Genomic DNA, 26,832 nt, shown 5'->3' with positions numbered 1-26,832 from the left:
AACCTTGGTTGATTTATTCTATCTACTTAACACAACTGATCCTCATACATATGCTCAGAAAAACAGTCTATGGACTAAAAAAGTTTTAACAGCTGGGGGTGTGCTGTGGTATATTGTTTCCCATCTAATCTCAGGCTTACGTCCATACCGACATGCACTGGGAGAACAGCAGAGAAATCTCACTGAGCAAGTCAGTAGTCGATAGCTGAGCTGTCAGTGTTTACCGCACTCCTATGATGCTGTGTTTCCCTTCCAAAGTTCCCAAAAACAGCTCCACCTCCACTGCAGCCACAGTTATATAATGGTGTTAATGAAAAGGGGTCTCTGTATATTAGTGATGCCCAAAATAAAGGGAGAATTTAATATTGCAGAAGAAGCTTGGGGTTGGCTGCACTTTTCTTTTGCTGTGGTTATTTCCTGACCGGTGCATATGTTGTTTACCTGAGTAAACTTATTCATGCATGTTTAAATACCCAGATCTATGCATGTGCAGCACTGAGCTGAGTATGTGATTCTTCATGTTTATGAAACAACTATTAACAGATTTAGTGTTATCCTTATACATATATGCAGAATTTCTGTAAGGGAATGTACTGTATGTGTATACCCTACAGACTTGGAAGTTTCAGTGACTTTGTACATGCATATGTGTAGTAATTTTGTGTTTGTGTATGTGTGTGTACATAGCACCTGCTTTTTTTTTTTCTTTTTTTTTTTTTGCATAGCCAGCTGTCCTGTCGAGAACTGAATGGGCATTTAACCCCTCTGCCTTCTGTCAAAGTCTACAGAATAAATGAAGGTGCTATTAATAAACCAGGCTATAGGTAGATGTATGTTGGGTGTTATTGTGATTTGTCTTTGAGCATGTATATGAGCTCACACCTTTCTGCAGTTGCTCTCCTGTCTTTTTAAATTATTGACGCACTATAAAGTCTAATCTGTGCTGCCATACCAGTGCATCGTTCCTTCATTTAAAGGTGCCTTTTTTCTTAGGTTTACGAGACAGCAATCACTTTTATATGTACTTGAGGAAAATGTGAATGAGACAGTTATAGAGATGGTGATCTGACCTTCATTCAATTACAGACAAACCCTTTCCAATGAAATTATGACACACAAGCAGTTGTACTTGCATTCAGGTTTGCCATTTATGGAGATTACATTGAAAGTGTGGGTTTGGTGCTTCTCTATTAGGAAGTGTTTCCTTTTATTAAAAAAAAAGGCTACAAATCCTTTCTAAAGGTCTGGGTGTTCATTAATCTAAAATAACAGACTGACAATAAGATAGTTAAATTAGACTGGAGAAAATTCAGGACTGTTGCCAATCTCTCTTGGAGTGAGAGTTCTGGAAAGATCCACAACAGAAGTGCCATGCGTAATTTTGAGAAAAGTGAAAGTTAGTACAAAAAAGCCCCCTACTGAATCTGCCCAATTTGCGAACACTGAAAACAATGTAAAATAAAATACTGTTAAAGCAGTCATGAAGGAAACCACTGCTCTTTCAATATAAGCAAAAATTTACAATTGCATGATTGGAGGTATAAACAAAAAAAGTAGCTTACACAAGAGACTCGTTGTGTGAAACATGGCGGAGGGAGCATCATGGGTTGAGGCTGCTTATGTTGAGAGAAAAGTTGAAACCCAACTCCCAACACCGATTACAAGAAGTTCCAGAAAGTGCGCAATAGCAATTCGGTTACAACAATTTTGGTCATTTCAAAGCATTTAAACACTTTATAACATCCAATTTCAATAAGTAAAGCCAAAAAGATAACTGGTTAATGCAGAGTTATAAAAATGTTTAGTACGCTTGCAGGGCAGGTGGATTGATTGCTTTGAATGTTTCTTGCTCTGACAAGCTTTGATCTTTTCATAATGATGATCTGTTCCCTGACTAACACTCTGAAATGTTCCCCAGTTCTCCATGAGAAGCTATGAAGCGAAAGGCTAAAATACAATAAACTCATTCTCCTTAAGTATTTTCCAGTAGAAGTTGTTTCAGTGTCTCAAATGAAACACCACCAAAGGCCTTGTGGCTCTTGGCTACCAACAAAGGACCATTTAGTCAGCTCGTTAATTGATTTGAACAATGTGAATCTTGAAGGACAAAGAGCAGATTAACATAGATTCTCTTCCTCTGTGTGTCCATCAGAAACACAAGGTGGATCTGTTCTACAAGGTGCGTCACGTGATGATGGAGCTGATCGACCTGAGGAGGCAGCTGTTGTCTGGTCATTTGACGCAAGACCAGAGCAGAGACGTCAAGAGGCACATCACCGTCAGGCTCGACTGGGGCAACGAGTGAGAAAAAACAAAAAACAATCACATCTAGTGTAATAGCACACATTGATGAACTCTGATACACATGAGTAGAAACATCAGAGAATTTAAAAGCATGCCAAGTTGGAAATAGTGGTAAATTCTTGAATAGTAGTAGCTGACCACAGTTTCAGTCTCATCACAAAGTTAATGCAGAGGCTGTTTTTTAGCTCTCATGTATGACAGGTTGAGTCAGTCCTAATAGGTCATTTTATTTCTTTTTTTCTTTTTTTTTACTACTCACTGATAATAAAAGATAAAGTATAAGAATATTGTCATCATTCACCCATCCAGATCTGCAAGCAACATATGTGTGCTTTATGACACGTTCCATATCAACATCTCAACACTGTTTTATACGTATGCATATTGTTCATTTATTGAAAGACTTGACATTTTTCTTTATCTTTTGATTTAATGGGCTTTCTAAGGACAGGAAAAGTCTGAATAACATTGTCAGGATCAGTAAAAAAATAAATCAAACATGAGATATGAGCTCAGTCTGGGTTCATCACCGTCATCAGAGTTTGTGATGAGGCCTTCATTTGCCACTTCCATAGTCTCTTCAGTAAAACACATAGTTTCTCCAAGTCATTTATTCCTTCAGTCATCCTGACAGTTGTCCTTTAATAAACTGATATTTAACCTGGATTTTCAACCTTCCATCATTCTTTTTATTCATTATTATTACAGTCATACTTTTTATGTAGTTCTTTCTTTATTTTTACTTAATTCTGTTCTTAGGACCTAAACTTCTGGTGCCATTTTTCTGTTGACTGATTTGTTGTCTAATCTGGATGTGAGTGAGCTACAAATGAAATAAATAAATGTCTGGATCTGAATAACTTATGCATATATATATATATATATATATATATATATATATATAAATTGGGGGAAAAGATCAAAATAAAATGACTGGAATAAAATGAAAAAATTAAAATACAATTAAATATTAAACACATTAAAAATTATAAATAAATAAGTTAGCAAAAAATGTAAATTATAGTAAATAAATGAAACTGGATAAATTTCTTACTTTGTGTTCAGCACTTTGTCTGAGGTCATTGATCATACCTTTTGTATTTCTGGTGTTTATATCCAGATAGTTATCATCACACCAGCCTTTAGAGTAATAAATATGATAAGAACTGAAGGTTTAATGACTCAGATCATTTTTATTTCTTAACTGATTTTATTTTTCTCAGGGGCTTAAAAAGAAAACTTTTTCTTTCTAATTGAAGTGTTTGGTCTAAATGGGTTAACGGCAGAAATTTGCTTTTAGTTTCTCTCTTACATAAAAAAATAAAGAATAAAAATACAAAACCCTTCATATCTGAGAACATTCAGCAGAACATTCTGTCTTTGAGTGCAAGGCCAGTGCTTTGCAAGTGATGGATTAGTTACTAATGATTCAGCAGATATAGACCATAGCAACAATACTTCTTGAATCTCTCCACAGGAATTACTTTTGCTTTGCGTGTAGGTGTTCATGCTTTATCAGTTTGTCTTGCTGTGTATATAAATGGTGTTTGTGTCAAGTTTTATCTATCTACTTCTCTTTGTCTGTCAGACACCTGGGGCTGGACTTGGTGCCTAGGAAGGAGTTTGAGATGGTTGATGAGGATCAGATAAGCGTTTCAGATCTTTATAAGATGGTAAGACTTTAATTTAGGTATTTTAATCTTGAATGTGGTCACACTGGATTAATATTAATCCTTGGAGGGTTATTTGTTACCTTGGAGGTAATGTGAGCTGCCCATGGTCACATTTCTCACATGAAAACCAACATGTCCTTGGCCTCATTGAAAGCTTGCATGCACAAACACAACATTTACTTTTTATGTCACAGAACTGTAGACTGATTACTGCAGTTATCTGGTCTTTTTAGCAACTGTGCTCTGGGGTCGCAGGCAGACACTGGTTTGCAGAACTGGATCCATCTCTTCTCTGTCTCATTTAGACCCTGCATCATATGCTCATGTCTTTTTCAGTACACACTACTTGTGGTAAAATGCAGAGTAAGGACATTTGCATTATTTATTTGTCATAATTCCAATTGGCTGGAGATACATCTGGGCCCATATCATCAGCCAATCAGAATGGATGTTCATAAATAATTTGATGTAAATAGCTTCTAAAACAGCCTGCTGGTGGACAGTTTGATCTGGGCTGCAGAGAAGATGCATTTAGGGAAATATAAGTAGTTTCTAATGAATAAAATGTTTCAAATGTGTTTCATATAAAGACTTAATATTTATAGCAAGGGGTCAAAAGGGTTAATGCACCAGAATTTTCTTTAGCAAGTGTCACTGAGCACCCGTCAAGTAAGTTATTTTACAAATAAAGAGCATAGAATTTGTACATTAATACTATAAATGAATTAATTTATTATGATATATTAATACCAATATTTTCACTTTTTCTTCTTTTTTTGCACCCAGCTGTGACTGTGATTGCAGTTCATTTTGGAGTTAAGCTGAATGACTCGTTAAAAGCTGCAGGAGCTCAAAAGACATTACAAATCACTGAAACTTCAGGAAGATCAGACATTTTTGTCTAAACATTGTTCAAAATATATTAAACATCAGACACTAATGACACAAAGTTAAAAGTTATGAATCTTGTAGAAAAGTTTTAACTGAACCTCCACTGAGTCTTCAGGAGTATTTTAATAAATATTCCATTAAATAAAAGTTTTTGCACTACAAGACTACAAGTCATTTCATCTCTCTGTGTTGCATTGGTCCTGCTTTAAATAGCTGAGCTGCAGTTGTCAAACACTATTGTTGTGGTGATTTTCCTTTCTTCTGTTGCCTAGAGACTGATCTGGAGACAGGGTGGGAGTTAAAGTGGTTGAGTTTGTGGATGGTTGGATAAAAGATGGGGAAGACTAACATCTGTAATATCAGTGTACATAAAATATGTTTCAGGTCCAGAGTTTCTTACGGACTAAAGAAACAAACAATTAGAAACAAACAAGAAAAGAAAAAAACGAGCTTTTCTTAATTTATTTATTGCTGTGGAAAGATTTGTTTTCCATTGATTTTTTTTCGGCAATGAAAATAATTGTTTTTCTTATAGCAGCTTTATTTATTTTCAACTATCAAGATGAAAAAAAGAAGAGAAGCAAGGCTTTATTGTTTCCTGGCAAATGACGATACTGCAGCAGCAGAATGAAATTTAAGCAACAACAAACTAGTTTTAACTATAACTGACTGTAGAAATAAAGCCATCCCAGCATATATGACATCAAACGTTTTCATTAAGTTAGACAGAGCTGGAAGATACACATTAGTTTAGAGTTTATTAGTTAACACATACATTGATGACATTTTCAAGCAAAGCTATTAAATATTTCTCCTTATGTCACCTAAGACTGAAATCCTTACAAATCATTCATTTACTGAAATATTTTTTGCCTACTTTGATATTAAATTCATCCAAGCGTGTGAACAAAATCTAAATGTTAGGATGCTTGTCAGTGAAGACGTGTGTTGTATTAGCTTTACTAATGATTCCCTTTCAGGTTGTGTCTCCTTTTACCAGCTGTGTAAATTTAAGCAAGAAGCATCTCTGATTGGTTAAATAAACAGTACTGAAATAAACAAACATATAGCGTATGTTTATTTGTCTTTTTAAGTTGAAATATTTACACGTCCTACAGCTGACAGTCGTTATATCAGTTCTTCGAGCAGCTCTTGACTTCTTACCGCCTCTCCAGTCGCACAGCCACTCAAGAAATTAGAGAGACAAGTCAAAGTAATGAGTCCTCAGGGTGTTTAGGCATTTTTATCCTCTAAGGAAGAAAAATGAAGAGAGTAGATTGACAGAGTTAGAGAGGAGGGAACAAAGCAATGAAATTACAAATAGATGAGAAAAAGGAAGAAGGAAAGGATTGGAGAGGGGAGGAGGAGATGAAACTGCTGAACAAGTAGAAAACGCAAACAAGAGGGAAGGAAGACAATCGAGGAAAAACAGCAAAAGAGGAGCAACCAAGAACAAGAGATGGGAAATTTAGGTGATAAGTGACGACTTAAACCCGATCAAACGTGTTGTGTCCTCTGTTTCACAGCATCTGTCCAGCAGGCACAGTGTCCAGCAGAGCACCACACAGGTAACATTATTTATTCTACAGGTATTTTTTCCGTGTTCAGTCAAGTTTCAACTTTCCTTCACTGAGATTTTTCTAAAATAACCTGTCACAAATGGAGAGGAATTAAACAGCAGAGGTTTCTTTAAAGTAAAATCCTGCTGACTCATGAAACTTGTTGGAACTCTAAAAGGGTTCAGAGTTTGTTTCACTGAAGTCTGAAGACTTTAGCTTTCCTTCACTAAGTTCAGGGTCTTGAAATCTGTTCTAATAGACCAAAATTTAGAGCCCTTGAATAGATTTTACATTAAGAAGAAAATTCTGGTTTTTATTGTCTAAGCTAAAAACCTACAACTGAGACTCAGCAACTGATGAAGTGTCCCAATACCTTTAAAAACATTTCTCAGTTTAAACAAACAAAGAATAAATAATATCCTAATATTTTTAAAGTTATTCTTTCTCCACCAGTGTTTTCCAGTAAATCTGCAGATTTAAAGTAGATGTGGATCATTAAAAATAAACTGAGATCTGCAGGTAAAGATTTTTCTCACAGATTAACACAAAACTCATTATAGTTGACGGATTAAAGATATTTCATTTTTAAATGCTGATGTATTTTTGTCAATTAAATTAATGAAATAATTTCCAAAAGTTTTATTCTGCTTTTTATAGATTACAGCAACACAGCACTGAACCAAAGCTAAAGTCATCTTTTATGTTACCAAAGACTAAACTGTTAAGTCACATAAATCAGTAACTAGTGAGATCATATTAAAGGTGCTGATGTACTTGGCATAGATTAACAAAACCTGGAGGTATTTTTGCATCCCTGTATAAATCTGGTACATTATATATAGAAGACACATGGAATCTTTTCTGTTGTGGATTTTCAGGGCGATAACACCCGGCAGCGACACGGGGAACCATGTAGGGTCCCAGTACCCCACCATCTACTGGTCAACCTGAAAAGCTTCACCTACAACAGCATAGGAGAAGATACAGACATATTCTTCTCTCTCTATGATCTGAGAGAGGGGAAAACTATCAGGTACGTACAATACTATCTTATATAAGCTGTGTCTGTTAAATTTCTGCATCTTGTTTGCATTTGCAATTTCTTTTTTCTGTTTCAATGATGCTGGTGTGACTGTAATGTTAGAGAACAGCAGAAAATAAATGACTGTCGCCTGGATTTGAGACATAATTCCCACCTGATGATTTATGGGCAGGTGACTGGCTCTCTGTGGGATGATTTAATAAAATGATTTGCCCCGCTAAAGTACAGAAAAATCTCACACAAAATCTTTACTTTTGATAGATAATTTTAGTCTTGTGTCATCTAATTTGTGATGTTAATTTTTAACGAGCATACTTTTGTTGTTTTAACTAGAAATGCTTCCATTAGTGAATATTTTCCTGAAGCATTTTGATGGAAGCCAGCACATATCCAGCAAATATTCTGTTGATACAATCAGCATAAAAATTCCAGCAACTTGCTTAGAAAAAAATGTTTCTGCATGAAATCAACATCAGCTGCTTTATGACTTCACAACTGCATCAGGAATGACTCAAATGTAAGAAAAGGCTAAAAAATGTGAAGAAGCAGATGCTGTGTGGATGAGTTTAGTGGGGCTCAGAGACTGTGGTTCTCGTGGAAGACAATCATATGAATCTGATGTTAAAATGACAGCTGACCACAGCAAGTGCTGAAAAATCTGATCTGGTTTAACAGAGGACAGAAAAGAGAAGAAGGTGAGAAAGGTGTAATTACCACACAGTCTTATTTGTGTCTTTCAGTGAATTTGATCAAATCTTTTCTCAGGTTAGTTTTCCATAATTAAGCTCAGACCTGTCAAGCATATCAGTGACTTTTTCATAGCTAACTTTTCTTTGCCTCTGCAGTCATTGCTTTTTTACCTCTCTTTTTCTTATATTTCTTTAATAATGCAGAGTAAATAATGGAAAGTGGCCACACAGAGCAGCTGTAAATAATAAATGACCCCCCCCCCAACTCTACCTAATGAATGTCCATCAATTATGCATTCTTGGAACGAACACAAAGCTAACAGATAAAGAATTGCTAATTGTCAATAATGAGGCTGATTTAGGCCAACGGTGATGGCACGGCTGTTTTGAGTGTGTGTGTGTGTGTGTGTGTGTGTGTGTGTGTGTGTGTGTGTGTGTGTGTGTGTGTACACAGAGAACCCGAGCTACATTTGACCTTGGCAATATGATGTGTGGCCTGACTCAGCATCACAGTGCAAAGACAGGACCTGCTCCTCTAAGTGATCAAATGACAGGGCGTTTTAATGGAGAGGAGAGGAGAGGAGAGGAGATAGAGGAGAGAATGGCTTCTTTTCCAAAAAGTCCTTTAGCTATTGAGAAATAAACTCACCCACAAAGACTGTTTGCCCTTAAAGTAGCTCTTTCTCTGAGAATTTGTGCAACTAAAACTCCAGTTTGCATTTGTGTGTCAGTGTGTGTGTGTGTGTGTGTGTGTGTGTGTGTGTGTGTGTGTGTGTGTGTGTGTGTGTGTGTGTGTGTGTGTGTGTGTGTGTGTGTGTGTGTTTCTACTGAATGCTATGATTACTCTTAAGTCCAGTACTTAGGGTCGAGGCTGAGTTTTGCGATGTTGTTGACATCTCTTTGTTCTTTACTCTCTTTCTACAAAGTCTTTGCTGTTTCTTCTTTTATAAATTTTACAGCGTTACATGAAGAGCTTCATGAAATCCTCCACAGGTTTCATCCGTTCCATCCTCTCAGTCATCTCAGGCAACCAAAGGCTGGTTAAAAAGATTAAAATTTGGTTATTAGGTTTGAGTTTCGCTCATGTGGCAGAAAACTCATTTTCAAATCTTATATTACAATCATGCTTAAATGTTTTTATACTGTTGTATTAAACTTGCAATGAGCATGACCTGATTTATTGTAAACTAATTTATTGTAAACATATAGACTATGATGTGTTTGTATATGTATATATATACTGTATAGTTATTTAAAGTTTCATTCATCCTAGTACCACATATAATGTCTCCATGGGCTTAAACAGGCTTTACAGAGTTCCTGAGAGAGCACAAGTTCATACGAACGCTTCATCAACAAATCATGAAACTGTTTTTACTGATTTCTAACTTTTAGCAGTGGAGCAATGGAAAGCTTCACTGTTCGCTCAGACGGGATTCACTTCATGTTGCATTAAAAGCCACAGCAACAATTATAATCTAATAACAATCATACTGTTTATCGTGTTTTTGTGCCCACATTTACATTAAATTGAACATGCCACAGTACTCAAATGTAGACAGTCAAATTCATTTGTACAGAAATGTGGTCATGTACTGGAGGAAAAGAGTGATGGAATTCAAGTCAAATGAGCTTTATTGGTTGCTGATCTAACAGAAAGGAACTTGGAATAAATGTGGTGGGTCAGAGCAGCCCCCATATTAGACTTTGTAATGTACATTTGAATAAAAGTTGGACATTTTTCTTCCATCCTGACCATGCATGTGTGTTTGCTATTTTCCTTGAAGCAAAGTTCTGATGCAGATGTGTGATGTATTTTGAGGCTGCATAGAAATGGCCTGGAAATGATGGTTCACATGCATCTCTGTCTAAATAATGTGTGTGCCTGTTAGTGTACTGTGTGTGCAGTGCATGTGATTCACTGCATCCATCTATAGAGTAATAAAAAAGAAAATAAATGCTCCATCTGTTGTAAGGTTTTATATATTAGGGCCTCATACAAACTCAGATGGCTACAACATGACTTTTTTTTTCTTGTTTGCTGCTCTGGAGCATTCAGGTGTGTGTTAACACAAGTTCAAGGAGGAAAGACGTCAGTAATTGTTGCCACCTATAAATCAGTAGTCTCTGGGTTCATGTGATTGTGTGTAAACATGGATACATGCTAGAATCTTGTATTACGTGTGCAAGATATTGCACACATTGTATGATGACAATGCAAGATATTTCCTTATTTCCTTAATGCACCTGTTTTGTGCATCTTGCCTTTTTTTTAGACACAGAAATGACACTTCATCTTTGGTTTTGTGTGTGTAAGTGTGTGTATCCTGTCTCAGAAGTGGCTGCATGTATGTGTTGTAGAGGTTGTCTTACGTTTCCACCTGCTGCCACCCAAATAGGTAGTTGCAAATAACTCTGGATGTGTATGTGCATATTTCTTTTAGTCCCCTCATATTTTGTCCACACATAATCTGCAGTGTCTTTGTCTCATTTGCTATTTGACTGAAGAAAAACATGCCAACAATAAGAAAACATGAGCTTTGATTTAAAGTAAAAACCCGCAACTCCCTCTTCCTCCTCACCTCCTCACCTCCCACCTACAAACAGCAGTCCCACTCTCCCACTGTTTGGAAGAAAAACATATTTGTTTTCTTTTTTTGTATTTCTTAAGGCTGTGGTTTCTCTGGGGGATTATAATAAACTGTTTAGGTTGAAGACTCCAACAGTCTGTTATGGGGATTTGTTGGTCCTCACTGCTGATGGCGTTTGCAGGAAATTGTGAATTTCAGCATTAGCAGTGACCTCAGACTTGGCTGAAACCGATCGGGATATGCTGAATAATAAAACCCACACAAGGAATTAACTCCGTATAATGAGATACTGTTTTCCGCAGAGAACATGTTTGTTCCTGTAAAGTGAGCCTTTTATGTAAATGATGAAGTTACAGGAGAGAGATGACTAAGGATTTGGATCTATGTACTCATGCACTGAGGTAAATTAAGTAAAAGTTTACTGTATCATTTAAACGTTCAGCATTTAAGTCAGTCTTGTTGTATGGGCAGGTTTTAGTCAGAAATTACAAACTCACATCATCAGAATATATGTAAATATAAATAAAAGTGTAAACAAAAGGAGTGTACACCATGACTTCATCAGCTGCCTTTTCTTTTTCCCTGCAGATTCCTCACAGTGTAAGACCCACTGCTTTAAGGTTGAATCCACATGAAAATCTTTAAAAACAAAAACACAGTGTCCATTGTCAGTGTAAATATTATATTTTATAAAGGAATTAGAATATATACTTGCACCTGTATTGTATGTTATGCAGAACTCCTCCCTCCATTTGTTATTGAGAAATAAGAAGTTGCATCATATTCAGCTCAATTTTAGTGAATTTTAATAGATTTCTGTACAACACACAGAAAATATGTAATTACTTATAGGTGGGAAACAACACTGTGGTCATCAAATTTATTGGATCTTCCTCAAAACAGCCAAGTCTTCCATGTGTGCATCACATTTAGATTTCTACAACAATTCCATCTCTACATTATGTCTCTAAGGTTTACTTGTTATTGTCAGATACACCATTACTGAATAAAAACACATCAGCTTAGTCACATTTCCTGGATAAATACAGGTAAAGAAACAGAATCACTGTTAACAATAAGCTATACTTTGCTGTTCCCTGGAGTAAAAATGTCTGAGACATCCTGTTTTAGAGTTCCCTCAGTGGCGGTGCTTCGGGGAGAGAACAGATGAGGCGTCTCTTGCAGAAATCCCCTGAGGATGCTTTGTGTGAATGAGTTTCTCAAAGTAAAGTCGGGTTTAGCAGCATATGCAAATGAGATGTTGCAGCAAAGAGTGACATAATGAAATTTGACTGGTGTGTTAAATCAAAATGATGCCAACTTTGGTAAATAAAATGTCATTTAAAACTGATTTAACCAAAGAGTTAAGCTGCAGGCCTGTGTGTCTAAAACCAGAAATAGAACCTTTAAACGCTTCATTTGCTCTTCTCCCAAGACAGAGATGAATTACTTAGCAGCATCCCTGCAGATGGGGGGACCCAGAGTTTCGTTGGGAGGGGACATGTGGTCTTAAACTTTTCTTTTTTTCTTAAAGATGGCTGCTGTTCTGGTTGTGTTTTTTAGTGAAAAGTTCATGGTGAGACTAAACAAGAATGGAGGACCAAAGAATCCAGAGAAGGTGGACAGGCTGTGCGCGCTTTTCACGGTAACAAACACAAACACGCCTAAAACATGAAAAAGATGCTTAAATTCAAGTTACTGTAGTTTGACAAGAGAACCTTAACCTACCGAGGAAGACTGTAAAAGTAAGGCTGCGATGCCCCCTGTTGTTCTGTGTTAGAATCATCCTGAAGACAATATTGCAAAGACCCAAGAGGAGCGTGTCATGAGGGATGTGTTTTCATTTATTTGTAATTATGAAGCTTACTGAGACGCAGAACCCAGGATTGCACTGACAGTTTTATTTTTTCTGCATTTATGGAGCTTTCTTTGAATTAAATGTAAGACATAAGGTAGATTTATAGGAGGCTGTAAAAGCCAAAGCAGTCAGGTAATAATACAAAATGCCTTGTAAAGAGGAAACAAACCATTTTTCTTAATTCTTCATTTTAAACATACTTGGATTAGATAAAGTTTTTCAACATTTCTGGTTCAAGTCAAGGTGATTTCATCTCTCTCACCAGCGAAAAAAAATCTCATTAAATTTTTTTATTATGTGTTTTTCTTCTTTTTATGAAGGCACTGGATGGTGTTACTGTGACATTTAATCTCCGTTAGTTGATTTCACTAAAGCTTGGCTTTTTCAGTGGACTGATCAAACATCTAATCAGATATAACTTCACTACCTGCTCATATAAAAATCTGAAATCCAGACGATGGTGTTACAAATCCCACACACTCAAGCTTTCTTTGTGTTAGCTGACTGGACAAAACCTAAGCCCTTTCTCACAGTCATCCGTGCTAGAAGTGCCAGTTTCAGCAGGTTTGGATATAGAATATAATTCCTCTACTGAGAATCTCCAACCCCAGTCCAACCTGATTTGGGACACTGTGTCAAATGTCAGTAAAAACAGAATATAATCTCATAAACTCAAATTTTATTCCCAGATATAACATAAATAACATCAGATGTTGAAACATTTTATCATTTTATGAAAAATATTAGCTCATGTTGAATTTAGTTGCATCAACACATCTCTGAAGGCTGGGAAAGTAACTGGAGGAGCATTTTTTTTACATTTTACACAGTATAGAAAGTTAATTCTACAGTTTAATATAAGACTGAAGGCTGAAAAGATGTCATTGAATTCACTCTTTATTGTGGTTAAAATTGGAAATTAATATTCTAACACTTGATCTTTTTGATTTGGTCCACTGTAACCTTTCAGGACTGATTTCGATGAACAGTTTAGTGTTTTATTGTCCGTAACTTTCTTGTCTGTTTCTTGGACTTTGCAGGATCTGAGCAACAAAGACATGAAGAGAGATCTTTACATAGTCTCACAAGTTATTCGAACAGGTGAGACTGTAGTTGAGGATGATTTTATTTTATCTATTTATTCATTTTTGATCACAGCACTAAAGAAGTATAATAAGCTGAACATCATTCTCAACCTTACTTTAAATAATTTTTCTCCCATTTTCACTTTTTTTCCCCCTCTAACACAAACATAGTTTTTTGTTTATGTGTGACTGAATGGCTGTAAGGATGTCTTTCGTTTCTCATTTCTTCTCTTGCAGGCCGAATGCTGTTAAACGACAGTAAAAAAGGGCCTCCACATGTTCAGTACCGCCGACCGTACGGCTGTGCAGTCCTGGCCATGAGTGATGTGCTTCAAACCATCTCAGAGCTAAAAGAGGAGAAAGACTTTGTTCTTAAAGTTTATACGTAAGTGGCTGCACATCCACTGCTTATTAATGAAAAAAAGTGTCCATGTTATTTTCTTTCTTTATTTATTTAACGGGGACAGCACATATAAGGAAACAAAGATGTCTTAATCTTTGTGCTGTATGGATGGAAAACATTTCATCCTCTTGTTATTTTGGGCTTAGAAGAAATTAAATAACGAAAAAGTTGGAGAAAAGCCAAGAAGAGGGATGATAAGAGTCTAACATACAATATTTTTTGTCATATCCTTTACTTTCAGTCCTCCTTAATCATTGTCTCATATTTTACCTTCTTTTTTTCTTTATTCTTTACCTCATTCAACATTTCATCTTTAGGTTTTTTTTATCCTTTTTTACTTTTTCTGCCTGACGGCTATGAAAATGAGAGAGAAGAAGAAAATGAAAGTTCCTCTGAGCTACTGACTATCTGTTGCTGCTTATAATGCCATCAGCGCTCCTCCACTACCTCTCACACTCAACTTATGACCGCCAGGAGGAGATCTCCCTCAGCTAAAACTTCTAAAAACTTGCCTGCAGGAGCCCTAAAGTGCTCGCTGTCACAGCATGATGCAGCAAAGTGTGTGTATGTGTGTGTCTTACAGCAGCGTTAGCTCTAGTTCATGTTATATGGGTGGTTGCAGACTCTCTCTGGGTTGTTCAGGCCTTGAGTTTCTCAGTCTTTTCTTTTGTTTTTGTTCTTTTTTTGTTTTTTTTGTACATCAGTGTGACTGAAAACATCAACATGTTTCTGAAACTGTAGGAAAATCCTGCTTCTTAGATTTGCTACAGAGACAAATATGTAAATAAGCTCATGAGGCAGACCCGTTCTCTTTCTTTTGTCCAAACATTTGCTTCTCTATAGTACACAAAAACCTGAGATATCTCATTCTTTTCTTTTTAAAATGTATGCAGTAGAAAAAAAATATAAAAACAAACTGATATTAATTTTCTTTTGAATGATTTCAACCAAGCATTGCAAGTCTGTTTGTGACTACGATGTGGGCACTTTATAAGATTCTCCTGTCATGAGTCACTAATAAGTCACTGACTTTTTAACATGTTTCCTGTTTAAATGGGGAGTATTCATTCAGATTTTTAGACTATCTATTGATAGAAACTAACCATTTTTTTTCTTGATTCAACATGACCCTCTGCAGGTGTAACAATGAGAACGAATGGTACCAAGTCCATGAAAACATCATTCGCAAGTCCAGCACCAAGTACACAGCACCCAGCACCAACTATGGTAGGTCATGTCTTAGCATGAGATATATTTATTCCATATATTAGATTACAGATTAGATATATTTGTGTTAAAATGCTACATTTCCTCTCATATTAGTCATGAATTAATTCAAGTTATATTCAAGTTATGATTTAAGAAACTTTTTTCTTAAATCAGTTGAGTTGGGAATAAATCGGATGTCTGAATCCATGTGGTCTTTAAGCATCTTTTTTCTCTACTCATGAAATTAAATTTTAGTCTAATCTGATGCTTTATCACATTTCTTTATTTTTATTCAGCTAAACCATTAAGTTCTTACAAATAGAGCAGAAATTAAGCATTTTACACATTTGTTTATTTGTTTATAAATAATGTGTTTATTGTTTATCGTACAGTTTATATTTAAATACAAATGACGTCAGCTGTGTCCACCTACTGTAATGATCTTACTATACGATTAACCCAAAACACAAGTAGTAGCTTTGCTCCTTTTCTAAGAAAACACCATTCAGCCAGTAGTACATGTTACTACCCTCATGCTTTCAGTAGATGTCTGCCTCCTCCCTCCATATTTAGCTTCTATGTAACTCCCTTATGGCATGGTACAATGGTACAAAACAAACACACAGACCTCCCAGAAGCAACTTGTTCACTTTGGAAAGTAGCACACCATCTGACTGATACATGCATGTCATCACTTCACATCAGCTGGAAAATCATCTTAATGGGTGTCACTGTGGGGGATTCTCAGTCTGACCCCACATTAGACTCTCTTACTGCCCCAAGTCACATCCTTCCAACTAGACTTTTTGGTCATATTAAGAGAAGCTGCGGTTGATCTGACATCTGCTGTAAGTCTGCAGTCACTTTTCCAGATGAGAGAATAAATACATACTGATTAAACTTCTTGTAAAGAAACGATATTTTATGATCGCAACACTGAATTTTGTGGCTAAAAAGCTGCATGGTTTAACTAAAGGGAGCATTTTTCTTTTTTGCCTGTAATCTTGACCTTTGTCCTGCTCTCATGCCTCTTATGTTGCTGTCAACCAACTCATTCTCACTTCCCTTCTCCTCTTCATCAAACCCTGCAGGTCTGATCATCTCCCTGCAGCTGCTGAGGGGGGACATGGAACAGGTCCGCAGAGAAAACCCACTCATTTTCAGCCGGGGCGTGGCTATCGCACGGAAACTTGGATTCCCAGATGTCATCATGCCAGGTATGTCATGTTTATGTTTGGGAGGCAGCAAAAACAGAATTCAGGTTTTCTCTGGTAAATCTCTCAAAGACAAGGAATCAGTGGAAATATTCATCAGTACACCAAATGAAACAGAATTTTAATGCCCAAGATTTCAGCTGTTTTCAACATTTTAATCATAAAATAGACTAATACACAATACCTTGCCTGAGTTTTTGAAAAAGGGTCCATGTTTTCAACTTTTTCTCTGCATTTGTGGGGAATTAATCTGCCACAAAGATCAGCAACCTGTTAAAGGCCTGCTGTGTGTAAATGCTGCAGAATGTGGGAATTAGGCCATATAGCATACTGATGGACCACAAGATTAGTTTCTCTTTCTTCCTAAACAAAGACCCCCCCCCATTGAACATAACATTGTCTCAGTTAAAAGCAAACTGTTACGAACTTGAAGCAGTTTGTACTTTTTTATGGCTGTGATTCTGAAAATGGTCACTGTAATGGAGGCGGGTTTAGCAGAAATATTAGGCTCTTCCTGTTAAAGCTACCCAAGTGGAATTATTTTAGAAATCTTATAAGCTTCCTCTCCTTTTGCTTTAAATTAACATGGCTTTATGAAACCATGACTACACCACAGTGTGACAGAAAACATGACAATGTACATGTTTCCTCTTTCAGTATGAAAGAAATATGGGATTAAAGGAAAATTTGATGGGTTACATAAATTATTCTGACACACTGGGGTAGTTAAAGATGTATTACTTCACTTTTTTGTAGCATTTTATTAAGCTCACAAGTGTATAAATCCTGCTAATCCATGATGTATCAGACAAATAAGCTACTTATGAATACACATTGTGTTTGTTGTGTATGACCGTTTTGGGATAAAAATCAACATGAAACCACAATTTTAACTGGCAAACTGAGGAAAAATAGTTAATAAGGCTCAAATCAGTGTCTCTTCTCTTCCTGTGAGATGAAGCTTTACAAAAAATTAAACTAGTTTTTAGCTATTTGGCACTCAAAACTACATCAGTTTTAAAGTCGACGAGTTTTAGTCATTTCATTATGCTCATTTCTTAACTTTATAATCTTCCTTTCAGGAAAAACACCCATGTCACTCAAAACTAACCATAGAGCTCGCTGACACCAATTTCAGTCTTTCTCATTTCTAATATACCAACCATTCATTCAAGAGAGAAATTTATAAATCTGATAAATGTGCTACATTTTTTATATACTTTCCTTCTTTTAGGAAATTTTCTAAATAAGCACAGAGATCAACACTTACTCTTAAACTGTGCCGTTAACAGACAGGGAAACAGCAGGGCTGCACTTTCAAACACACGTGTTGTGCTGAGGGGTCTTTCACACCTCTTTCACACACATTAACCACTCCTTCCCTCCGGCAGTGATGGAGTGAGTATTTAACTCCCATCCTGATATATTAGAGGTGACACCTCCTCTATAAGGACGAGCTGAAAATGACAAATGAATCCACACACATGTTAACATGGGTCATTAATCTTGTGTGTGTTAGAAGAAGTCAGCTCAAAAAGTGTGCAAGGCGGTGTGTGCTTCCCTATTCGCTTGAGGACATGTTTGTCTCTTCATACGCAGAGTTAAGACTTTGTTTATATAGATGTATGATGGCACGAGTGTTTTATTTTAAATATTTATAATGTTTTGTCGTGTATACATTCATAATATGAAGAAGCCGATATTCACATTTAACTAACAAACTGGACTGTGAAAGGGTTTTGTGTGTGTGTGTGCGTGTGTGTGTGTGTGTGTGTTTGAGTTATTCATGTGTTAATGTGTCCTTCTTGGTCCCAGGTGACATCCGTAATGACCTGTACCTGACACTGGAGCGAGGGGATTTTGAGAGGGGAGGGAAGAGCGTTCAGAAGAACATCGAGGTGACCATGTATGTTCTCTACGCCGATGGAGAAATCCTAAAGGTGAGGACGTGGTCCTACTATAAAAAGGAATCAAAATTGTGAGATCTCGTGAGTGAGCCATGCAAATAATTCAATCATTTAAGTTGAGTGGAAAAAAAGGAAATACAGATTTTATTTTAACCTGAAAACGTACAAAGACTTTATATTTGCTTACATTCCTCCAAGTAGTTGCCTTGTAATGTGTTCTGGGTTTTTACTGATCCGGGTGAAAAATATAAGCCAAAGATGTGAAGTAATCTGCAGGAAGATGTTAACTGACATGTGTTTATATCAAATGCAGACTATAGAAGAGCGTCATGTTGTTGCCTAGTACGATTTCTGCTACGGTCATGAAAGATTTTCCTTCCAAAAATAATTAGCTCCCTGTAGAATTCCTGGTTAAATAAAGGGAAAATAAAGATCCCAAATGTTGAAACTGATAGGTGTTATTACTGTAAAAACAGGTTTAGTTTGAATTTTATCCCAGCATGATGTTTCAGAGAAGTACAGATATAGACATGGTTACCACTGCATTGCATCACCTTTACTCTTAACAGCAGCCTAACTATGGAGAACTCTTAAAACATGGCTGTATCTTGTTCCCAGAGAAGATTTATATAGCTACTGTACTTTTATAATATTGTGACCCTCCATAATATGAAATTAAATAAAAAAATTGTCTTATATATTGTGTTTCAATGAATCCAGTGTCTTTTCATCTCTCACACACTCTGGCTCCCTCTGCAGGACTGCATCAGTCTGGGTTCAGGTGAGCCCAACATCCCAGAGTACCGAGCCTTTGTTCTCTACCACAACAACAGCCCTCGCTGGAGTGAAGTCGTTAAACTGCCCATTCCCATCGATCGTTTCAGAGGATCCCACCTGCGCTTCGAGTTCAGACACTGCTCCAGTGAGTTTTTACAGTCTGCCACTGTCTTTACTGCAGCTTAGAAGTAGATGTTCTTTAAGTGTGAACATAACAGAAAGGCACAACAGATGAGTTACACCTCTGAATATACATGAGTAGCTGCACTAGCACAGAAATAAATCTAATGTAACTATTAAGCAGGAAAAAAAATTATACTGTTACATCTACCTTTCTTTCATTTTCTCTGAATCTACAGCAAAAGACAAAGGAGAGAAAAAGCTGTTTGGCTTTGCCTTCACTCCTCTGATGAGGGAAGATGGAACCACTCTGTCTGATGAAAGCCATGAGCTCTATGTCTACAAGGTCGGAGAAAGATGTCACTGTCTGTTTGTCCACTTACTTATTCTTTTACTACACATCATCTTACCTCGCTTATCTTAAAAATCTTTTACCATTGGTAGACCTTCTATATAACATTTTCCTTTGCTTTTGGAGTTATAATTCAATCAATCTAGTTATAGATACGCTCTGGATTCGAATATATATTGTTGAAATTCTTAAAAAAGTGCCATTTACCGCTGCTCTTCCCTCCTCTTCTTTCTCCTTTGTCTTGGTCTCAGTGTGATGAAAACACAACTTTTAGCAACCATGCCCTCTACCTGGGCCTGCCCTGCTGTAAGGAGGACTTCAACAGCTGTCCCAGCATCCCCTCCAGCCTCATCTTCCAGCGCAGCACCAAGGAGACCTTTTGGATCTCCACACAGCTCTCCTCCACCAAGCTCACTCAGAACGGTACACAGCTGATCCTGTATTATTTAAGTCTATATTTAATTACACTGTTAAAGAGATTCATTTTCCTTCAGGCGTTGAACAGAGATAATGTAGATCTGCATTTATATTCATCTTAGTTTTACAGGAAAATCTTTAAAATCGTCAGGCCTGCAAACCAGTGACAGCAAAGAGTGAATGTGTTGTTACTTTAGACATTTATAACAAAGGTATCTACAACACACAGTCTCACTGCCTGCTGCAGTTATTAATGGACTGATCTGTTGTGGATCTGCTTCGTGATGTCTGTGGTACAGTGAGGACTAGTTGATTGTTGAGTGTCGAGTGTTGCAGTACTTGAAGAAACAGAGAAATGACCCTCATGTCTCAGTTATACAGAGCTATGAGGCAACTCTTCTATTGTATTTCCTGTGAAAGTGTCTAGTTTCTATCTTTGTTTTCTAAGATTTTTCGATTATGTCTTTGTTTATTTATTTATCTGAACCTTTCAGTTTGTTAATACTGGTCCTTTATGTTGCTAGTGACTTGTTTGGTAGGTCAGCCAGGACCTTCATGATGTTGTGTCACTCTCACTGTGTATTTTATCATTTTTTTCTGGTCGTCAATGTTGCTGTTGTTTTCCAGTGGACCTCCTGGCCTTGCTTAAGTGGAAGGCCCATCCTGACCGGGTCATGGACATCCTTGGACGGCTTCGACATGTCAGCGGAGAAGAGATAGTCAAGGTAAGGCTTAGTCCAGTACCAAACAAAGGATGAAGGTGAGAAACGAAAAGATTTGTACATTTGTCTCATTAAATGGAAGCTTAGTTGAATTTTCACCACATATTGCAGGAAAACCTTCATCTTAACCTTTGTGTGCACTTTAGTTTTGTTTTTGATTTTGCACACATGCTTCTCACATATTCTGTTCTGGTCCCAGATGTGATTTTACATTATAGCAGTTATTTCCACGACTGTCTGGCAGCTTTTTCAAAGCATCTGAGGTGTGAGGCTACTGGCAGCGCTCTTCACTGCGGTTTGATTCTGTGGGTACTGATCGTTAAACCTTTCTGTGAAGACTGAACTGAATGTTTAAAAGCAGGGTGGATGTTCATTCTCCTGGGGAGCAACCAGCTGTAATGATCATTCAGTGTTAGCAGAGTTCCTGTACTGGCCGCCAGTAGCTGTAAATACACTGGACCGTGAAAATGTTTGACCTTTGAAAATTATTAACATTCATGTATTGCTGAAATATTTTCCTTAATTATGGTTTAATTGGAAAAAAAATAGATCAAGGAAAATGAGGCATTTTGATTGTGTGTTGTTAAATAAAAAGAGAACTCTTATTTTTTAATCAAACACATCCTTGGGATAATGAAAAATAGATATTGCATCTTCTTCAGTGGGCTTCAGGATCTCAACATGGCCTGTCATGGTAGTACTTTCTTCATATTTGTGAGGTGTTTACTCATCAAAGCAACTGGTCTGACTGATGTTTTCTCTAAAGTTGGCTACAACAGGTATTATGCTTCAGTTAGACCCATGCTATATGTCAACATTCCTGTGGTGTTTCCTGAAGCAAAACCCCGAGCAGCTGCCTGATTACTTACAACAACCAAGCCAGTGTCACTGTTGCTGTTTCTTTGTGTTTCTTTTAGTTTCTCCAAGACATTCTGGACACCTTATTCTCCATCTTGGATGATAATACAGACAAATACGGACCACTGGTGTTCCAGTCATTGGTAGGTATAAACAGAAAATGTAAGAAATCAACACAGTAAATGAATAAAAACCGTGAACCGTGTGAACCTGAGCTTAAAAACAGCCGACTGAAGACGAAGGCCCTCAAACAAGACAGATTAATAACAGATGTGACACACTGTCAGTCTTAATTAGTTGTGTATTGTCATGTGTCAAAATAATGCAGACACACTCGTGGACTCTCTTTAACACCAAACAATTGGCCGTCTTTGAGCATTTATCTGTCTATTTTTTGGTAACACATTGTCTGCGTTGTCAAACACCATCAACATGTTTTTCAGAGAAAGAGGGAGCTGCTTCTGATTTGCTTTTCAATGCAGCAAATAAGTCCACAAGAAGGGACACGGCAGTGATGACAGAAAGAAACCAGCTGCCTCAAGATGATTCTATAAATCGTGTTTGTGTTTTAGCAACATTATTATGTGAAGCGAAGAAACTAAAGGACAACTGATCAAGACTTTTCCAAAAACCACAAACCTGCTTTGTTTACTCTTTTTTTCCTAAATCTGTGTAGTCCTCTGGTTTTTCCATTTTGTACAGTGAACTGTACAAACCCTCTCCTGCACCAGCGAGCTTTGTCTTGTACCTCTTGCCAGCAGTTAGCAGTCATCTTTGCTTTATTATTTGTTCAGATGCCGGCAAAGTGAGGAGATACAGCAGGGGGCCTTTTGTCGTTGTGGGCTCTTAATGACAGTTTAGTGTAGAAGAGCCCTAAGGAGACAAGGGGAACCAAACAGTGGCAGTGTAACAGAGCCACCAGGACTCCTTACTGGAGGTCAATGGTTCAAGGCATGCTCTATCCGCTTGGTTTACGCCTCACATGGACCTTGTTGAGAATAATGGTGAAGGATGACTCATCATGAGACTTTTCTACACATTTCTGTCTGTCTGTGAACTCATCAACTATATTACAATAACAATGCCTCTGGCTTGTTGTGTAGCCAGCTGATTTCTGTAGAACAGTTAAAGGATAAGCAGGACAAATGCTGCTCTGCTCTGGTCGTTACTGGTTCACAGATGGATTTTAAAAAGCTAATAAGAAGTTATATCATTATTAGATAATCAAGGGTTTTAGAGACTTTAGTGGAGCCAGTGTGTTCCAACGCTTTTACTCTAAGTTCAATATCTAAGCAAAGTCTGCTGAAACATCATCGTCAACACTACTTGAACTACAAATGGAAACCATAAAGCTCCTGATGCCAACTTTTCCCTCGTCTGTAGATTCCTGCACTGACATCTGTTTACAGACATTACTTCTAGACCAGTGTTTGATTCTTGCACCAATGAAATGATATATGTCATTTATGCACTGAAACCCTTTTTCTGTGTATTACATGCTAACACTCACATATGACAATCATTAATTTTGTAGTGTGAGCAGAGTTTCTGACCCAGTGTCTCAATGTCTCTTTTCCATCAATCTAAACAAAGACAACACTTCAGTCACAGTTACGGTTGAAACACCAGCTAGAACTTTCTTTCACCGTCATTGGGATTTTTTTTCTGTCCATCTTGTTATCTGAATATTTTGAAATCTGAATTATTCTATTCTATTCTATTCTATTCTATTCTACAGTCATTTAGCTTATGAAACTTACATGACTTACATTTGAAAGTAAGAACAACGCAAGCAAGAATTCAAACAAGATGGGACGTCATCATTGAGTTGTAGTCAGACTGCTGTGAGTCCAGTTGGACCCAGGTGCTGTCATGTAGTGCTAGAAGCAGTGCATATATAATCTTTTTTTTTTTTTTTTTGAGTTTTCTGTAAGTCATTTTGTTTAAATACAAGATCACGATTTTATCCAACAATATCACCTTGGGCATAAGTGCATGCAGCTTATTCAGTACTTAGTTGAGCCAAGAGCTGGACAAATCTTTCTAACTCATTCTGAGTAGAAGAGTTAAGCTACGTGTGGAAATGCTCCTTAAACAACTGAGTCTTATCTGGGCCTATGAAGTTTTATTGCTTAATGTTTTCGTCACTGTTTATTTTTCAGGTGTTCATCATAAACCTGCTCAGGGACAGTAAATACTACCACTTCAGGCCGGTGATGGACACATACATCCAGAAGCACTTTGCAGGCGCCCTGGCCTACAAGTGAGTGTTTTACTAACTTCCGCCTTGACAGTAACATTAGCAGCTAGTCCACCGTTCTGCACACAAACTCAGATAAACTAATGCACTTTTAATAACAGAAATGCAATCTGCTGTAGTAGTAAATATGCCATTTATTTGTTGTGTTGTCTTAATTCTCACAGGTACATTTACACTACATGTACACAAATTACAAGGTTATTATTGATATATAGATTTTAAAGAATATGATTTGTCTGCACAGTTTCCCCAACTGCCTGATATGCTTTGCTTATCTTATTCTAATTTCCCTCCATAGTCCCAAATACCTTGAAGGAAATGGAATGAATGTAAAATCAAGTACACCTTTGAGTCATATGCAACTATAGATCATCTAAACCTGTCTCCTCTAAACTCTCTAGGCTTTGTTTTGTTGTTTATTTGTGGGTTTCAGCTCATTATTAGAATTTAGCTGTTTGGCTCAGAACTTCACAGTTCTGGTTTGTTCTCATTTTTTGTAATGTTTTCAGCTGCTGCTTATCTTACTGTGCCTCAGTAAGCTCCACAGTTAGCATAACTGGTGTAGATATATACAGTGTTGTCTGTTAATGAGCCTGAAGGAAACAATGGGCCCTGTGCTCCTAACAGAAGCTCAGGAAGTCAACATAAAATAAATGATCATGTTGCAGAGAAAACACTCATTACCATTTTAAATCAGGCACAAATTGAACAGTTCCCCACTGAGTTCTGCTCAGCCTCTTCAGGAAAGAAAGGTGTGTTTTATTTATTTATTTTTGGGTGGTTTCAGAGAGCTGATCCGCTGTCTCAAGTGGTACATGGACCGTTCTGCTGAAGTGGTCCGACAAGACCACATACAGGAAGCCATGAGGGTAAGTCTGACCACAGAGATTTCCATGTTTTCATTACACGGATGAGTAAAAATCTAAACTCTGAGCAGAACCAAACATAGCTCACTGTGACTGGTATCCACTTTTGTTTAATGTTCATGCAGACATCACACTTTTACATTGCACATCACAAACGTTCAGATATCCGTGTACAGTGTAATGAGATGTTTTATTTAAATAATGTCTGCATGCATTACAGCCATTTCACATTTACATCATGTTTATTACACCATTTTGCTGAACCTATATCCACTTTAAAAAAAAACACACACACACACACAAATATGTTTCATGTAAAATTTGTAACTCTAATCTTCAAACTTAAAGTTTACACATCAACCCTCATGTAATGTCCTTACTTGTCTACAAACAGACAGCATGTGTTTGGAGTTGTAGGCAGAGAGTAGAATAGATGTAGCATGTAAAGTAAATGCAGAATGTACCACATGTATTTTACAAAGCTGCTCAGCACTTTGAAATATTCATCTGACTCAAACATCCATCTCAAATGGGTCACGCTGTCATGTAGAAGTGGACGGTGTGAATTATTGAGGATGGTTTTGACATGCGCTGCAGCTGTGGCTTCAGATCAGACTGTTTTTTGTTCTTCCTTTTGAAGCCTGTCAATGATGGTTAGCTTCTCGCTATATTTCATAAACTAGTACACTCATCAGTATGTACTCTCCGACGATTCCCTGTAAACCAGGTCATGGTATATCTAAGGCAACTGGACCTGACTGAGTTTCCTAAGGGTGTTTAAATCTGAAACACCCAGGCATGTTCAGGTGGCTTTATTTAGCCTAATGCTTAAATATGCACTCATTATTTATATGAAATTAAGTCTATGAGAAGCCATCATGCTGTTTGTTTCTAGTTTTTATTATCTGCTCCACTTTTTCTTATAAAACTCTGTACAACTTTTCAATATGTCTAAATATTCTTAATAAATTCAGATAACTATGTTTAACAGTGTGTAGCTCCAGTTAATCTACATACAGTCTGGAACACTCACAGTATGAAATGGTTCATGTGACCCTTTACTCTAAACTGGACGACTCTCAAATTGGCTTCCAAGCTCGTTTGTTGGCAGATCTGCAACGGTGAATGCAATTTTTCGTATTCTCATTTTTTCCTCTCTGATTTTAGCAGATTGTCCAAATACTGGCATTAATAAACGACACATTTCTGTGATGAGGCCATCAGCCCGTTACTGGTCTGAAGCTAATGATGTACTTGGTTTATATAATGTGTTTGAGTGTTTGGGGTGAGATGAAATACTTTTATTTGCTGTTTGTACTCAGTTGTTGTGCTTTATGAAACCATGATTGTAGACCAACTTTAAGAATATTCTGTAGAAATTCAATTTTAAAAAAAAGAAAAACAGTTTAACAGTCCAGCTCCATACAGTAAAACAGTCCTCAGCCTTTCACGTCTGTTACATCTAATGTATCTTTAAATTCTCTTTTTCTTTTTTGTATTTAGTTGAACAAATTAATCTCTTGATAACCTCTTTTCCACAGTATATCTTAAAATGATACAGGATGAAATTGATTGACTAAGCAAATATCCAGACTTTGGAAACTGATATATGTGTTTATGTCAGTGTTTCTACTTTTTCCCTCTCTCAATGTTTCTGTCACACAAACAATCTTCAGGCATTGGAGTATTTGTTTAAGTTCATCGTCCAGTCTCGGATCCTTTATTCTCGGGCTACTTGTGGCATGGAGGAGGAGCAGTTTCGCACCAGCATCCAGGAACTCTTTCAGTCCATCCGCTTCGTCCTCAGCCTGGACAGCCGCAACTCTGAGACCCTCATCTTCACTCAGGTGAGGAAGCACACTTTGCACTTTGGCTGGACAGACTGAACACTGGCTCTTTACCTGTTCAGTCCTTTTAAAGCAACAAATGTGAAAATGATTTAATTTGGATCTGCTTCACAGTCTTTTTTGACAGCTTAAACTGAAACGTGTCTCTTTGCAGTTCACATAAGACTTGTATTTGCTTTAATAACCGC

General features: G+C 37.1%; 1 protein-coding gene across 1 annotated transcript in view; it reads left to right on the top strand.

Annotated features, from left to right (window-relative positions):
• Window positions 1-26,832, top strand: part of LOC121636950 (dedicator of cytokinesis protein 3-like) — a 135,829-nt gene that overhangs the window by 85,673 nt on the left and 23,324 nt on the right. The window contains exons 10-27 of the mRNA XM_041980818.1: window positions 2,153-2,301; window positions 3,893-3,977; window positions 6,395-6,436; window positions 7,306-7,460; window positions 12,313-12,394; window positions 13,648-13,708; window positions 13,930-14,077; window positions 15,234-15,322; window positions 16,396-16,521; window positions 18,334-18,458; window positions 19,185-19,347; window positions 19,562-19,668; window positions 19,926-20,097; window positions 20,719-20,816; window positions 21,731-21,814; window positions 23,834-23,934; window positions 24,719-24,800; window positions 26,474-26,644. Of these exons, the coding sequence (XP_041836752.1) occupies window positions 2,153-2,301; window positions 3,893-3,977; window positions 6,395-6,436; window positions 7,306-7,460; window positions 12,313-12,394; window positions 13,648-13,708; window positions 13,930-14,077; window positions 15,234-15,322; window positions 16,396-16,521; window positions 18,334-18,458; window positions 19,185-19,347; window positions 19,562-19,668; window positions 19,926-20,097; window positions 20,719-20,816; window positions 21,731-21,814; window positions 23,834-23,934; window positions 24,719-24,800; window positions 26,474-26,644 (2,040 nt within the window). The remainder of the gene's footprint in view (window positions 1-2,152; window positions 2,302-3,892; window positions 3,978-6,394; window positions 6,437-7,305; window positions 7,461-12,312; window positions 12,395-13,647; window positions 13,709-13,929; window positions 14,078-15,233; window positions 15,323-16,395; window positions 16,522-18,333; window positions 18,459-19,184; window positions 19,348-19,561; window positions 19,669-19,925; window positions 20,098-20,718; window positions 20,817-21,730; window positions 21,815-23,833; window positions 23,935-24,718; window positions 24,801-26,473; window positions 26,645-26,832) is intronic.

Source organism: Melanotaenia boesemani, chromosome 3 (assembly GCF_017639745.1).
Source record: "Melanotaenia boesemani isolate fMelBoe1 chromosome 3, fMelBoe1.pri, whole genome shotgun sequence".
In the NCBI taxonomy this organism is placed as follows: Eukaryota; Metazoa; Chordata; class Actinopteri; order Atheriniformes; family Melanotaeniidae; genus Melanotaenia; species Melanotaenia boesemani.
Note: the sequence above shows the minus strand (reverse complement) of the source record. Positions and strands in the feature narration are given on the sequence as shown.